Source organism: Mugil cephalus, chromosome 2, assembly GCF_022458985.1.
Source record: "Mugil cephalus isolate CIBA_MC_2020 chromosome 2, CIBA_Mcephalus_1.1, whole genome shotgun sequence".
Classification (NCBI taxonomy): domain Eukaryota; kingdom Metazoa; phylum Chordata; class Actinopteri; order Mugiliformes; family Mugilidae; genus Mugil; species Mugil cephalus.
Genome location: NC_061771.1, coordinates 24,001,273 through 24,016,003, shown reverse-complemented (window position 1 = coordinate 24,016,003; position 14,731 = coordinate 24,001,273). Strand labels below are relative to the sequence as shown.

Genomic DNA, 14,731 nt, shown 5'->3' with positions numbered 1-14,731 from the left:
CAGTCAGTGGAGATACAATAGATCTGAATAATTTTACTGTGTTATCAGTGAATTTAAATTGATTTTGTCAACACCCACAGCACAAGACACTCTGGTGAGATTTGTTTAAGAAGTCCTGGGTATGTTTCCGCCATTATTTTCTTGATATACACTCAGTTTTCCTAGTTTAAACCATTTTTAACATACTCTGATATAATCTCACATGTGTAAATTAGCATTTCTGAGGAGGGTCGACCATCTAAACCAAATGGCGTGTACTCCTGCTCCAGCCACGGCTGAGACTCTTTAACTTCCTCCATGACTTAAACACAAACGTGCACGCTAATTACGTCCTGTTTGAGTGAAACACAAATTGGACAATCACTATAGAGTAAACTGTTTAAACACTCTCTTTTCAAATGTTCTTCAATCCAAACGTATGTGACCAAGGACAGATAGCGTCTCCTCACTGTCTTGTGAAGCTCTCAGACTGCGCAGACATGATGTTTTTCTCCTGACTCTTGGCAACATTTTTTTTAACTAAGTAGAGTCCACTTGCAGAAAACATCTCATCAGAGTCTGTTCTCCCTAAATATTTGCATGTATTCAAAGGAGTTGAGCATCCCAATGCAATTTTAATTCTGTGTTTGGACTCATCTGTTTAACATTTGAAGCAATTTAGTCATTTGTAGGCTTTGCAAAGGCCTCATTACTTCTCTAAGAAGTTGGTTGAGAAAAGCAGACATTTACTAGGTGTTTTTAAAAAGACTCCCAATGAATGATTTTAAACAAGATTTTATTGACAAAACTTTGGCAAGACGTTGCCAAAGTTACAGATCGTCCACACACACAGTCCATATCAAAAACAATTAAGAGCAGATGCTCCCTGCACAGGTAGGAACAGGGAGTTGCACCTTAAATTCATAGATTTCTTGCAAATTGTAAGCAGATTTAAAAAAAAAAAAACATAACATGAGGCACTACTGTGAAATTGAAGCGTGACTGTTTTTGTATTTTGAAAGCTAAATGTTAAGCTAACTGGTTCCGGGCTGCAGCTTTATGTTAAGTCTGAGAGATATTAATCTCATCTCACGCTCACCAACAAAGCTGCCAAAGTAGGTTATTCCCTCATTGTTTTGGTCTGCATCGCTGCTGCTCCTCTGCCTGCTACCTTTAGGCAGCGTTGTCCAGACAATATACAGCCGTGACAGAGCAATCTAAATTTAATGTCCCCCTCTTCCCCCCGTCTTCCCCCCTCACACACTCTCACAGGCCACACTGGAGACATTTTGGAGGGGGGGACAGAACCAGGTGGCAAAGCTGAAGTCACAGCATCGGGAAGGAAAACTGAAATAGCATGCAAGCGATATTAGCTCTTTATTAATGGCAACTGGATTTTTTTTTGTGTGTGTGAATACAGATTTAGATGATGGAGCCAGACACAGCAGCACAAAATCAGAGGGCGGGGAGCTGATAATCAGATTATCTTCATCATTTTTTGAGACTTTGTACTATTTTTATACCTTTGCTGATTTAGGACACACACACACACACACACATAGGAATTACATCCAGTTGTTGAGATGAAATGCTTTCACGTGGGCATCCATTCATGTTCTTTTCCTAACTGAGTGGACATGCTTAAATCAAATAATCACAGTTTAAAAGTCACAACAGATTAAGTTTCATTCCCCAATGATACACTGCAAACAGCTGGAAAAAAAAAAAAAAAAAAAAGACGCGTTTATAATCCCAAATGTTTGTGCTGTTACTGTATGCAGCAGGGAGCTCCGACGCTCTCCAAAGCTGTGTTCAGGCCCATCAGTCCCATCTCCTGCGCGTATCCGGCCACATCTGTCACCGTGCTGCGTTTCTTCTTCTCGGAGGCCTTCCTGTCACATTGCTTTCTCAACGCTGAGACTTCCAGGTCACACCTTCCCCTCTCCCTTAGCAGGTTGTCCTCCAGCTGTCTCTGGAGCTTCTCTCCGCTCGCTTTCTGTTGCTCCATCTTCACTTTCAAGAGCCTCAGCTCCTGCCTGAGGGCCTCGGCCCTCCGTTGCTCCGCTCTCTGGTTTTCCATCTGTATGTCCCGCTCCCTCTGACACTCCTCCCGCTCTCGCCGGAGCACGGCCTCGAGTTGCTTTTTCCTCTCCTCCTCCTTCCTGCCCTGCTCCTCCAGACTCTGGACGAGTTTGTCCAGCTCCTTCTGCAGAGCGTCTCTCTTCAACTCCTCCCTCTGCCTGATGGCCTGCTCCTTCTCTTTGAGCTGAAGCTCCCTCTGTCTTTCCTTCTTCTCATTCTCCTCTTTTTCCTTTTGGATCTTCTCTTCCGCTGATTTTCTCATTTTCTGCTCCTGCTCAACCTCCTCCTGCAGCATTTTAGTAACTCTGTCGAGCCTTTCCTGAAGAGCTTCCCTCTTCTCCTCCTCCTCTCTGCGTATCTCCATCAGTCTCACCATCTCCTCTATCTTCCTCTCCTTCTCCTTCCTCTCAATCTGCACAATCTCTCGCTTGAACGCCTCTTCCCGATCCTTTGCCAGTTTCTCCTCTTCCTCCCTCTCCAGCTCTTGTTTCCTCCTCTGCTCCTCAATCTCCCTCTTGCTGTTTTGCTGCACTGCCTCCAGCTCTCTTTCATACCACTTCTTTATCACTTCCTCCTGCTGCTTTTTGAGCCGTTCCTCCCTCTTGTCCTGCAGCCTCTGCTCCTCCTGCGCCTCCCGAGCCAGGTCCTCCTCCGCTTTCAGGAGCATTTTGCTGGTGTAGTAGCTTTCTCCGTTGCTTTGCATCATGCGATCCACCACGCCGAGGAGCTCGGATACTTGCTCCTTGTTCTTGGAGCTCTGGTTGTTGAAGACGCAGTATCTGCCCCCGCATCCGTCCACGAGCTCAGCGAGATCCTTGCACTCGTCTATCAGACACTGCTTCACGGTCAGGCCCTCGTCCAAGCGGTCCCCGTGGGTGAAGACCACCACGGAAAAGCTCAACGCGTGGGAGCCCATGGCCTGTTTGATCTGCCGCACGGCTTCCCTCTCCTCCTTCGTGAACCTCCCAATCTGGATGACGAGGAGGAAAGCGTGCGGCCCCGGGTAGAGGAGGCTGACGCTCCTCCTCAGCTCCCTCTGCACCTCTTGCGGAGCCTGGCGAGTGTCCAGCTGACCGGGAGTGTCTAGGAGCGTCAGTTGTCGGCCACGAAATTCCCCGCAGGCCCTGCGGCAGCGCTGGGTGACCGAGGAGCTGCTGACCTTCAAGTCGAAGACCTTGCGGCCCAAGATGGTGTTGGCGGTGGAGCTTTTCCCGCTGCCCGTCTTCCCCAGCAAAGTCAGTCTGATCTCAGTGGAGGGGGCGGTCACCTTCCTGCCTGAAGAGACAAAAACAATTGCACCAAGCCGGAATGGAAGAAATAAGAATAAAGATAACACAGATATACAGACTTACCTTTACAGCTGATGGAAGACAGCTGCTTGGTTATGGACGACATGATGTTTCTGCTCACTATTCTCCACAGACAAACGAATGAAAACGCCGACGCTCTATATAGACCCACCGTGTCTGACCCTGTGACATGTTTATCCCTCTGAACTCTACTTGTCGCCATCGTCAGTCTATCAGTCTGGAGAGAGTGTTGTCCAATAGTCTGTCTCTGTGTCACACGGGGGCAAAAAAAAAAAAACCTTGTCTCTGAGAAGACACACTCCAGCGGGAGGTCGTGGTCCAGCTGAGGCAAAGATCGGGGAAGCAGTCAATATACAGAGAGGTTTTAGGATAAGATCCGTGGGATCAAAGTCCAGCCGGCTAGCCGTTTGATCGTCACGTCTTTTTATCATGTGGTGATCAGCTGTGATCAGCAACGAGTCACACTCCTGTCACCGCTGAGGTCATACAGACCAGATAAAAAGATGATAAAGAACCAAATCAAAAAGCCTGCAGACGTGCCAACAGCTCCGTGAGTGTAGAATTCCTGTAATATTCACGCCGCTGCTCCCCAACAGAAAGGTACATGTCAGATGAATGCATTTTCTTTTATGTTTCGATGCTTTCACAGACAAAACACATTACGAGTTAATGCAGTAGCTGGTAGAGGATTCGTATAAAAACTCCACTAGATGGAGGCAAAGATTGCTTCATCTTTTTAAACCAGTCATTGACGGTTTCAATGGTGATGTGGTGACACTTCAGACGGACTGGTGTCAATATGTCCACGCCATCAGAGCAAAAGCTATAAGATTGTGTCAACAGTAGACTTTATTATTATGTAAACCGTTTATTCTTCTTTTTTTTAATGTCTTTAAAATAAACTCAGTCTGGCAGGGAAAGTATTTGGAGTCTGCAAATGAGAACACCTAATTATAGTAATCATAATGAACTTCAGCTGGAGCCTGAAATATTCATTTTGTCTCATGTTACATATCACATTAGAAATGATTGTGTCATCAGTACAGGTTAATAAGTTTAATGCTTGATTTATTTAGCCAGCTACATTTAATTACATTACTTACTCATCCCAGGCTATGTTCCGGTGAGTTTTCTAAATCCTTTTCAAATCATGAAAAAAAATTGTAGACGGACTAGTTTCTAACTGATTTTTTGTTAAAGATTTTCTCTGAATTAACATCCTAATGAGTGGTTGTTTCTACAGTAAGAATTTTGTAGATATTTCTGCAAGTTATGGATCTAACTTTGCCCTCCAGACTACACGGATCATTAAAATCTATTTATTTACTTATTCTATTTCTGGGTTTCTACCTTTTTTTTTTTTTTTTAGAAACTATTCTTCTCTCAGTCATTTATGTCCTTTTTTAATATCACATTATTTTCTACATATGTGCACTCTTATCATTCATTCATTCATTCATTCATTCATTCACTCCATTACATGGTGGTAAACAGAGCCTCCTTCATTGTAGCACATCTGCCCTCTAGAGGCTCTCGGCAGAATTTAAATATCTGTCAAAAAATAAACCAGGTTCATTCACTCGTCTGCCATCTGCAGTCTTACTGAACTGTCACTGTCTCTTACTTCGTCTTCTAAATCTGTCTAAAATTAGATAGTGCATGCATTTTAATGCCTATGTATTGTTTGGAGACATGTGTTGCACATTTATTCCAAACAAACAAACAAAACAAACAAAAGAATCATGTCGAGAGTATGTATTTACTTGCTACGGGAGGACTTATCCATATCTGGAAATGGTCACGCACAAATATAAAAGATTTTAGAGATAAGATGTTGAGTGTCAAAATTACTTTTTAATATGTATGCAAAAGAAAGACAGAAAGAATAAAATAAAATAAACGGGCTCTTTTGCAGAATACATGAATGAATTCTTTGGATCGCCATGGGGGGAGTTTAAAACAAGTTTAATGACAGAATATCAAAGGTTTATTATTTATTTTACTGGACCAAGAACCAAATTGTACATTCATCACGAGGTACTCTGCATCCAGCATTTATTCTCAGGAGGTAGAAACTTTAAGACCTGTGGGATCTTTGTAGAATAGAAAGGCAAACATTCACAGTTTCTCTTCAGGTCTCAACTTGTAAAGAAGTAGAGAAGTTAACGCTTTAACATCGTCACCCTACATGATCTTCCACAAGTCAAGACACATGTGATTCACGGTTTAGCCACTGTGTCGACAACTTAGTATTTACTCGCTATTTAATCATAGAAAAGGTCTTGAATGCTTATTCTGCTGGTGAATCCGCTGCATCTGGTAAAAAACAAAAGCAAAACAAAACAAAAAAAAACAGCTTCATCTGATATAATGCCTATAGCTGGATGTCTGGCTGTTAGCTCATCAATAATGAAGAGGCCACGCATGTTCAAGTCAAGGCCTGGATTGTCTTACCGCTCCAGTGCTCAGTGACACATGCAAGCGCACCTGACATTAACTAACCCAGAGGCTTTGACAAGTTTCTGTGAGAGCGTGTGGTTAAATGGATGATTTGTGCGCGGCGAACTCGTCTCCTTTATGTCAAAGCAAAACTAAACAACGATTAACCCAGACAAAGACGCTCACACACAACATACAAACACACACACACACACACAAACAACATACAAAAACACTGACTCTCCCCGTAGACGAAGCAGTTTTGATGTATTTAAAGTTGCAATAAAGTAGAAATGCGTAACACTGAGGCCCAACAGTACCAAAGGACTAATGCTGATAAAAGAAAGACGACGGGGAAACTGTCACGACGCCTTGGCGATGATGAGGATGCTCATGAGGAAGACCATGACAAAGAAGATCCACATGAAGAAGCGGTCCATCACCTTGGCGACCTTCTTCCACTCGGCCACCTTCACACACGTAGCCCTCTGCTCCCTGAAGCAGTTGGCGATGTACTGGATGTTCTTCACCACCTGAGCAACGAGAAAATAATTAAATTCGGCACTTCCAGAAACTTGAGAAGAAGAGTAATCAGATCAGTAGTTTAAGAAGCTTAACGGCGTCACCTGGGTGTGCTGGGGACAGGGGCAGCAGCAGGGGCAGCTCGGGACTTGAAGCTTCTCTGAGGGGTACAGGATCTGCTCTTTTAGCCCCCCGTTCAGGCGCTGCAGGTTTTGTGGATGCCGAGGGGCCTCGTAGTCCAGTTCGTCCCTCCTGATGTGGTGGTAGTGCTGCGTGGGCTCCGTCTTTGTCTCGCCCCTCTCCATCCTGGACGCGTGGTTGTTGTAGTGGTGATGCCTGCTGTTGGCGCTGCCGTTTGCCTGAGCTTTCCGATGCTTATCGTGACCGTGGCCGTTGCTGTACTTGTACGGGTCGCTGTCGTGGTGGTAGTAGCCATCCTGGAAGCGGTCGTCGTGGTAGCAGCTCTTGTCGTTCATGGGTTCCTCCGGGTACAGCGGCGTCCTCTCGCTCTCCGGCGTGGTGCAGTTCTCGCCCACTTCGTAGACGAAGAAGATTTTCGACATGTAGTCGATGATGAGCACCTTGGCCCAGTGAGGGACCGGTTTGGCCTCAGCGCCGCAGAAATGAATGTTCATGATGAAGATGGTGAGAGAGGTGGAGGCTGTGATCATAGTCATGGTGGCTATGTAGTACTTCCCTAGAGGAGAGGACGGAGAAATAAACACTTAGCATCCATTATTATTTTTTTTTTTTTCCGTACAAGCTATACCATGGACATTTGCAGTTCCAAATAAACAGTATCTTAAAGACATGTTTATGTAGAGGTGCAGTCAAGGCTTCTTCAAAGTTTCAAACCCAAATAGAAACCAAACGTTTTGCATGGCCAAAAATAAGGGTGGGTATTGGCAAGGACTTCACGATATGATACGTATCACGATACTTGAGTCACGATACGATACATTATTGTGATATTATCATATTGTGATATATTGCAGTATTCTACATAGTTCTCTGAGAAATTTTTAAATGCAGCTTAATATACAACTTGTATACAGGTGCTGGCCAGTAAATTAGAATATCATCAAAAAGTTGAATTATTTCAGTTATTCCATTCAAAAGGTGAAACTTGTATACTGTATACTTTCCTTCCACACATAGTGATATATTTCAAGTGTTTATTTCTTTTAATTTTGATATTTATAAGTGACAACTAATGAAAACTCCAAATTTGGCATCTCAAAAAATTAGAATATTGAAAAGGCCAATGAAAAAAATGTTTTTTTTAGAAATGTTGGCCAACTGAAAAGAATGAACATGAAAAGCATGCGCATGTATAGCACTCAATACTTAGTCGGGGCTCCTTTTGCCTCAATCACTGCATTAATGCGGCGTGGCATGGACTCGATCAGTCTGTGGCACTGCTCAGGTGTTATGAGAGCCCAGGTTGCTCTGATAGTCGTCTTCAGCTCCTCTGCATTGTTGGGTCTAGCGCATTGCATCTTCCGCTTCACAATACCCCATAGATTTTCTATGGGGTTAAGGTCAGGCGAGTTTGCTGGCCAATCAAGGACAGGGATACCATGGTCCTTGAACCAGGTACTGGTGGTTTTCGCACTGTGTGCAGGTGCCAAGTCCTGTTGAAAAGTGAAATCTGCATCTCCATAAAGTTGGTCAGCAGCAGGAAGCATGAAGTGCTCTAAAACTTCCTGGTAGACAGCTGCATTGACCTTGGACCTCAGGAAACAGAGTGGGCCAACACCGGCAGATGACATGGCACCCCACACCATCACTGACGGTGGAAACTTTACACTGGACCTCATGCAACGTGGATTCTGTGCTTCTCCGCTCTTCCTCCAGACTCTGGGTCCTTGATTTCCAAAGGAAATGCAAAATTTGCTTTCATCAGAAAACATAACTTCAGCAGCAGTCCAGTCCTTTTTATCCTTGGCCCAGGCGAGACGCTTCTTACGCTGTTTCTTGTTCAAGAGTGGCTTGACACACGGAATGCGACAGCTGAATCCCATGTCTTTCATGCGTCTCTTCGTGGTGGTTCTTGAAGCGCTGACTCCAGCTGCAGTCCACTCTTTGTGGATCTCCCCCACATTTTTGAATGGGTTTGTCGTCACAATTCTCTGCAGGGTGCGGTTATCCCTAGAGCTTGTACACTTTTTTCTACCACATTTTTTCCGTCCCTTCGCCTGTCTGTTAATGTGCTTGGACACAGAGCTCTGCGAACAGCCAGCTTCTTTAGCAATCAACTTTTGTGTCTTGCCCTCCTTGTACAAGGTGTCAATGGTCGTCTTTTGGACAACTGTTAAGTCGGAAGTCTTCCCCATGATTGTGGAGCCTTCAGAACAAGACTGAGGAACCTTTTAAAGGCCTTTGCAGGTGTTTTGAGTTAATCAGCTGATTAGTGTGGCACCAGGTGTCTTCTATATTGAGCCTTTTCAGAATATTCTAATTTTCTGAGATACTGAATTTGGTGTTTTCATTAGCTGTCAGTTGTAATAATAAAAATGAAAATGAATAAACACTTGAAATATATCACTATGTGTGGAAGGAAAGTATACAGTATACAAGTTTCACCTTTTGAATGGAATTACTGAAATAATTCAACTTTTTGATGATATTCTAATTTACTGGCCAGCACCTGTATATGAACATCAGAAGACAGTGATAACTGATTGGACAAACTGCCCAGCTTATTAGTCCCTGCCTTCAAACGTCAACTTTGAATTTTGATTGCGTCTCAAGTTTTGCCGCTATGCTAATTGCCTCCATGTCTTCATCTGCCTCGCTCAGCACTAAAGGGAACGCCGTGCAGTGAGGTGGTGCTACAGCGACACCTTGTGGATCTCACGATCGGCCCCAAAACATCAACTTTTTCTTTTCTTTTAAAATCAATATTAAGACATTCAAAATCGATATTGTATCGGAAGAAAAAGTATCGCGATACATCGCCATATCGATATTTTTCCCACCCCTAGTCAAAAACATTAAAAGTAAAGAGACAAACTTTTCTTTTCTTGGTGGAAATGTGTTAATATGTAATTTCAACATTGGTGAAAAAATAAAATAAAATAAGACAGTTCAAACCTATATAGGGCATGCTTTCTGCAGGAGGCATGCTCTCAGCCACCAACAACTGGAACACGGTGAGCGCCAGCAGCACCGTGACCCCCAGAGAAACCTTTTCCCCCGAGTCAGCCGGCAGGTAGAAGCCCAGCGGGGCCAGGAACGAGATGAGGAAGCAGGGCAGCAGCAGGTTGAAGATGTAGAAAGAGGACCGGCGCTTCAGGAGCAAAGTGTAGGTGATCTCCGTGTACGGGTCGGAGCAGCAGCCGTACATCATGACGTTTCTGACGGCCGGCATGCCGTGACACTCCCACTCCACGTTCTCCACGAAGTCCGACAGGTCTCCGCTGTCCATACCCAGACTGATGTCCACCTGTGTGGAGGACGCACGTGTGTGGAAAGAGACATAAAAACGTTTTTATATTGTTGTTCCTTTAGATTAAATGGCATTGTGTCAGATTATATGTATGGTATGATACCTTCTTACAGAAATATGGTTGAAGCGATCTCTACTTTTATTAATAATAGATTGTAATCAGAAAATAAGGATTCATGTATTCAAATTATTTTTCAAGTAGCTTTTCCTTCTGTATATTGAAAGTAACATGACTATTGTTAACTATCCTCAACAGGTGGACAGAAGAGAAGAAGAAGAAGATTATAAGCTTTGTTTGTAAAGATTCCAACTGTGACTTCCCGACTAACGTTTTCTGCAAGACCACGAGCTGTTGCATGCAAAACATGCAGTCAAGGCGCAGTGACGTTCCTTCCGCTCGACTCGTGATCTATTTTTGTAATCTGGGTTTAAACACACCTGGTTTCCATTGTAGGTCCAGGAACCGAAGGTGAGATTGCACTGCTGCCAGTCGAAGGGGAAGTAGGACACGTCGACCACGCACGTGCTCTTCGTGATGGCCGGCGAGTCCCAGACGATCTCTCCGTTGTAACGCAGCTTCACGTTAGTGCTGGACGCACCTGACGACTCCTCATCCGCCCTACGCAGACACACGGAGGAAAAGGCAGAGTTTATTTTAACACATTTGTCTTTGCCCTTCCTGCTGTGTCTTTTTCCTATTTCCTGCTTGTTACTGACTTGTTGTAGAGGACGATGTCTGGCTTCCAGACCAGGTCACTGGGGATGTTGATCATCTCCAGGTCGTCGTAGTCCTCCTTGTCCCACTTCAGGTAGGCGTCGTTCCACACTTGCCTGATCCACAGGTACGTGGTGAGCACCTGGTTCCTCTCATCCTAAATGCGCACAAACGCGGAAGCACAAACACTTTTAAAATGCATTTAAAGATCAGATCAGACACTTGAGAAGCGGGTGGAAAGGGAAAGTCAGTACTGTCAGCACACTGTGAGAATATTCGTTCAGTTGCACTAAATGTAGAACTGTCAGTAGATTATGACACAAACCACTTTTTTTTTCTTTTTTCTTTTCTTACAGGTGCACTGTCTGAGGAAGCAGCTGCATAAAATCCTCTGTGGTTTTGAATGAGCTTCGAGTTAGATATATTAAGCTGGGTGACATCAATAAGGTTTTCAGATATGGGAATGTACGTTACAAACTGAGGGCGTGAGAGAGAGATAAATTTACCCGTCTCATGGGATCTAACAACACAAGTAGAAAACGATTGTAGAAATGTATAAAGTATGAGTTTTCAGAGTTTTGAAGTCCTACAGAAAGATTATGGACGAGGAAGAGATGATTTTTAGGTACCTGCAATTTAATCTTAAAGGGGCTTTAGGAAAAGGTGAGTCAGGGTTTATGGAAGTAGTTTTATCATCAACTAAGCCCAGATCAGACAACAAAATGACTTCATATATAACATATATAATGATAAACAATTACCTAAACAAGAGAATACAGAATATATAAAGAAGAAATGGGAAAAGGAAGTAAAGGTAAAGATCAAACGGGGAGAAAATATGCCGACTACAGTGGTTCTGAACCGGGTCAAACACATGTCGGGAGAACGCACACACATTAAGAAAAGACACGTGGACAATGGGGACGCTTGTTGGACTCTTTGTGGGTCCAGTGGAGCCGTCTGCTTTCGTATTTTTTTTAAAACTGAAATAAGGACCCGGGAAATAAGATCATACTGGGGAGAAATCCACAAACATTTTAAAAATGTGTGTAACGTAAATATTCCCTACCACCCACCCACCGTTGAGGAATGGATAGAAATCGTCCAAGAGATTCATGTTATGAAAAAGAAAAATTTTATAAGATCTGGACCAAGTATGTAAAAATTAGATCTAATTTCAATTGGCTGTACTTGGCTTCGTGTGAACCTCTGTTTTTATTTGATATTTCTTTCCGTTTTTGTCATTGTTTCTAATTAGTGGCCCATTAAAGAAAATCCTGGAAAGGCAGTGCAGACAAAATCACTTAAACTTTCTGCATCCATCCATTTTTATGTTGTTGAAGGATCAAGGCAGTGATTATTAAATTTTCCTTTCCAAATAAAAAGATAATTTTGAAAAAAACTAATAAAAAAATAAAAATGAAATGAAATGCCTAAAGTAATCTAAGCATGGGGCCTGGACACTTTAAACTCACGGGACCACAGTTGTAGCTTGCAACAGACATAAAGAAACACTTTCGTTTAACTAAAACTAGACCTAAATTTACAGTCGATGAGCCATTATTGTAGAATATGTAGCCACGAGAGAGGTGACAATAGTTTTTGCACCTTTCCACTTACATAGAGAGTGAAGGCTGACTATTGTAAACTATTCTCACATAATTCAGTTTAGACCATCACCATCAGACCTGAATAATGAGACATGACATGTTCTATATAACAGCTGTAACATGGTACTCTCAGTCTTCACTTAAGCTTGATATGCATGGATGTGATTGTCAGCTTCCTCCCATAATTAATTCTACAGTATATCTATATACTTTCACTCCGTATGATCTAGTTCTTCACAATGAATCTTAACTCCTCCTTCATTCGTCCTCTCTTTCATTTTTAATTGTTCAACGTGGCTATTTCAACATTTGACTGACAGCATCTTTGTCGTCGTATTTTGCGCCACACTGAGAACACACTGCTGCCAAGCATTAGCGAAATCCACAGAGTACTGTCTGGCATAGAAGAGGACGCTGTAAATTTTTTAAAAGATACTAAATACATCCGGCTGATTTTGCAAGAATCAGTCATCAGTCATTAATCAGTCATGAAAGTGAAGGAACAAGTGGAAACAGAATATGTAAGTAAAGTTATGAAGCGGTGAGACGACGTTTTTTTTTTTTAAGCGAACGCGAGAGATGATCTGAAGAAGATGTTTGCGTGTGGTCAGAGGGATCTATCTGTGGGCTTGCGCTGAGCGATGAGTCATATTTGAGCTTCCTCTCTTCTCACCATATCTTTGATCTGTGACAGGGTGATCTGTAGGGAGACGTTGAGGGCATCGTCGGTTTCCTCCACGGGTCTCAGAGCGTTGGAGTAGTCCTCCATCAGATCAGCCAGAAGTTTGCGGGCATAATGCCCTTGGGCACAGTTGGACACTGAGGGGGCGAAAAGGACAGAGCATGGTGGGTAAAACACACTAAGAAGATGTTTCACTAGACAGGAAAACAGGAAATTACAGGGACAAGGACAAGAAAAGTAGCACCAAACACCTACATAGAGCTACATACAACAGGCATCAAATTGATTCATCATGCAAAACTGACCTTGCACCAAAAGGCTGATCCAAACCATGAGCGTTGCCTTCCTCATTTTTAACCAGTCACAAGCCAAGGGATCAATTATTCAGCAAAGCAGTCGCCGAGACAGCGTCAGTCCAAATCCAGAGTGTCACTCGATTCTGATCTCCATTCTGCTCCGCCGAGCCAGACGAGACCGCAGAAAATTCTCGAAATCTTACATCCTGTCAGAAGCTCTGAATGCTTCGCTAGCTGTTAGTCGTAGTTCGTCTCTGCGTGTGTGTGCGTGTGTGTGTGTGTAATCGCTGCTCTGGAACAAGACCCGGGGCAGGAGCACACACACGCACGCACTCAAACACACACGCACACGCTCAAACACACACTCAAACACGGGCAGAAGGCAGTATCGCATGGCACACAAGGCACTGGGTGAAACGTGATGCCTGCAGCCCTATCCACTTCTGTACATGACCACAACCAGCTGTATGACACGCACACACACACATACACAAACACACACGTACACACACACACACACGCACACACACTGAACCTTACTACATTACCGCTAATGACAAGTGTCAGTCACACACATACACCGACACTTTCTTACCTGTTCTCGGGGTCATTCAAGATGAAAACACACACACACACACACATGTCACTGAGGATGTGACACATGTCAGTGTTTGTCACATGGCGACAAACTTCACACAGGTGGGTCCGGGGTCTGTGAACGGGGACCTTCAGGACCAGGACTGTAGAGCTGTGTGCTGGTCACAGATCAGCCATGAGAGCAGGACCACCTTTAATTCAAATATGACAACGGGAAAATACTGATTTACACATGTTTTGTTGTTGATAATAACTTTGCGTTTAAATTATTTGTGTTTTATTAAATTTTCTTCGTTTTTTTTTTTGTCTTGTCCCATGAAGAATGCAAAACGTTACGCAACATAAACTCATGTTTAGTTCTATATGTCGCTTTAGGAAAGTAAAATAAAAAAGAGGGACAGTGATCAAGTATTGAAGGAGTGAAACAGTAAAGTATATTCTTATGTATTCAAACACAATATTAAATGTTGCGTAGCATTTAGTTTAGTTTAGCTTAGTTTAGCTCAGGTTAGCTTAGCTAAGTATGTGTGATAGTTGTTTTGTTTTTAAATAACAAAGAGGGACTGTGATCATGTATTCAAACACAATATTAAACAACACAACTAAAATGTGAACATGAACAAAACAACAACGGTATTTATGTTGTGTTGCGTTACGTCTCGTTGTGTTTAGTTTAGTTTAGTTTAGCATAGCTAAATATATTCTATAGTTTGTTTAAAGAAATAAAAATAAAAGGAGGGACTGTGATCATGTATTCAAACACAATATTGGATAAAACAAAACAACAAAACAACCTTTGTGTTGCTTTAAATTTAGCTTAGCTTAGCTTAGCTTGGCTTGACTTAGCTTAGTTAAGCTTAGTATATTTTACAGAGGGACTTTGATCACGTGTTTGAAAACAATATGAAATAAAACTACTGGAAATTGTGAACACAAACAAAACAGCAAAAATGTTTGTGGTGTGTTGAGTTACATTGCGTTGCATTGCGTTCAGTTTGGTTTATAGGTTGTTTTAGGAAAGAAGAAGAGAAATAACTGTGGGACCTTG

At 42.9% G+C, this 14,731-nt stretch overlaps 2 protein-coding genes across 2 annotated transcripts; both read right to left on the bottom strand.

Moving 5' to 3' along the window:
* Positions 1-914: 914 nt before the first annotated feature.
* Positions 915-3,573, bottom strand: LOC125004407 (trichohyalin-like). Its single transcript, XM_047578975.1, has 2 exons — positions 3,414-3,573; positions 915-3,336 (listed from the first exon to the last, which is right to left on the bottom strand). The coding sequence occupies exons 1-2, from the start codon at positions 3,571-3,573 to the stop codon at positions 1,748-1,750; spliced, it is 1,749 nt and encodes a 582-aa protein (XP_047434931.1). The 3' UTR covers positions 915-1,747.
* A 1,632-nt stretch (positions 3,574-5,205) lies between these two features.
* chrna9a (cholinergic receptor, nicotinic, alpha 9a) lies at positions 5,206-13,411 on the bottom strand. The gene is made up of 7 exons (XM_047578793.1): positions 13,096-13,411; positions 12,782-12,927; positions 10,501-10,655; positions 10,222-10,402; positions 9,429-9,780; positions 6,437-7,029; positions 5,206-6,343 (listed from the first exon to the last, which is right to left on the bottom strand). Exons 1-7 carry the CDS (start codon positions 13,139-13,141, stop codon positions 6,173-6,175), a joined length of 1,644 nt encoding a protein of 547 aa, XP_047434749.1. The 5' UTR covers positions 13,142-13,411; the 3' UTR covers positions 5,206-6,172.
* Positions 13,412-14,731: the final 1,320 nt, after the last annotated feature.

What these genes read in the sequence shown, in the direction of transcription:
- chrna9a (XM_047578793.1), bottom strand. Translation starts at nt 13,141, where the DNA reads ATGAGGAAGGCAACGCTCATGGTTTGGATCAGCCTTTTGGTGCAAG. An exon ending in GACATCGTCCTCTACAACAA is followed by an intron (nt 10,403 to 10,500) that starts GTCAGTAACAAG and finishes GTGTCTGCGTAG; the next exon opens with GGCGGATGAGGAGTCGTCAG. An exon ending in AGAAAGCATGCCCTATATAG is followed by an intron (nt 7,030 to 9,428) that starts GTTTGAACTGTC and finishes CCTCTCCTCTAG; the next exon opens with GGAAGTACTACATAGCCACC.
- LOC125004407 (XM_047578975.1), bottom strand. Translation starts at nt 3,573, where the DNA reads ATGGCGACAAGTAGAGTTCAGAGGGATAAACATGTCACAGGGTCAGAC. An exon ending in GTCTTCCATCAGCTGTAAAG is followed by an intron (nt 3,337 to 3,413) that starts GTAAGTCTGTAT and finishes TTGTCTCTTCAG; the next exon opens with GCAGGAAGGTGACCGCCCCC.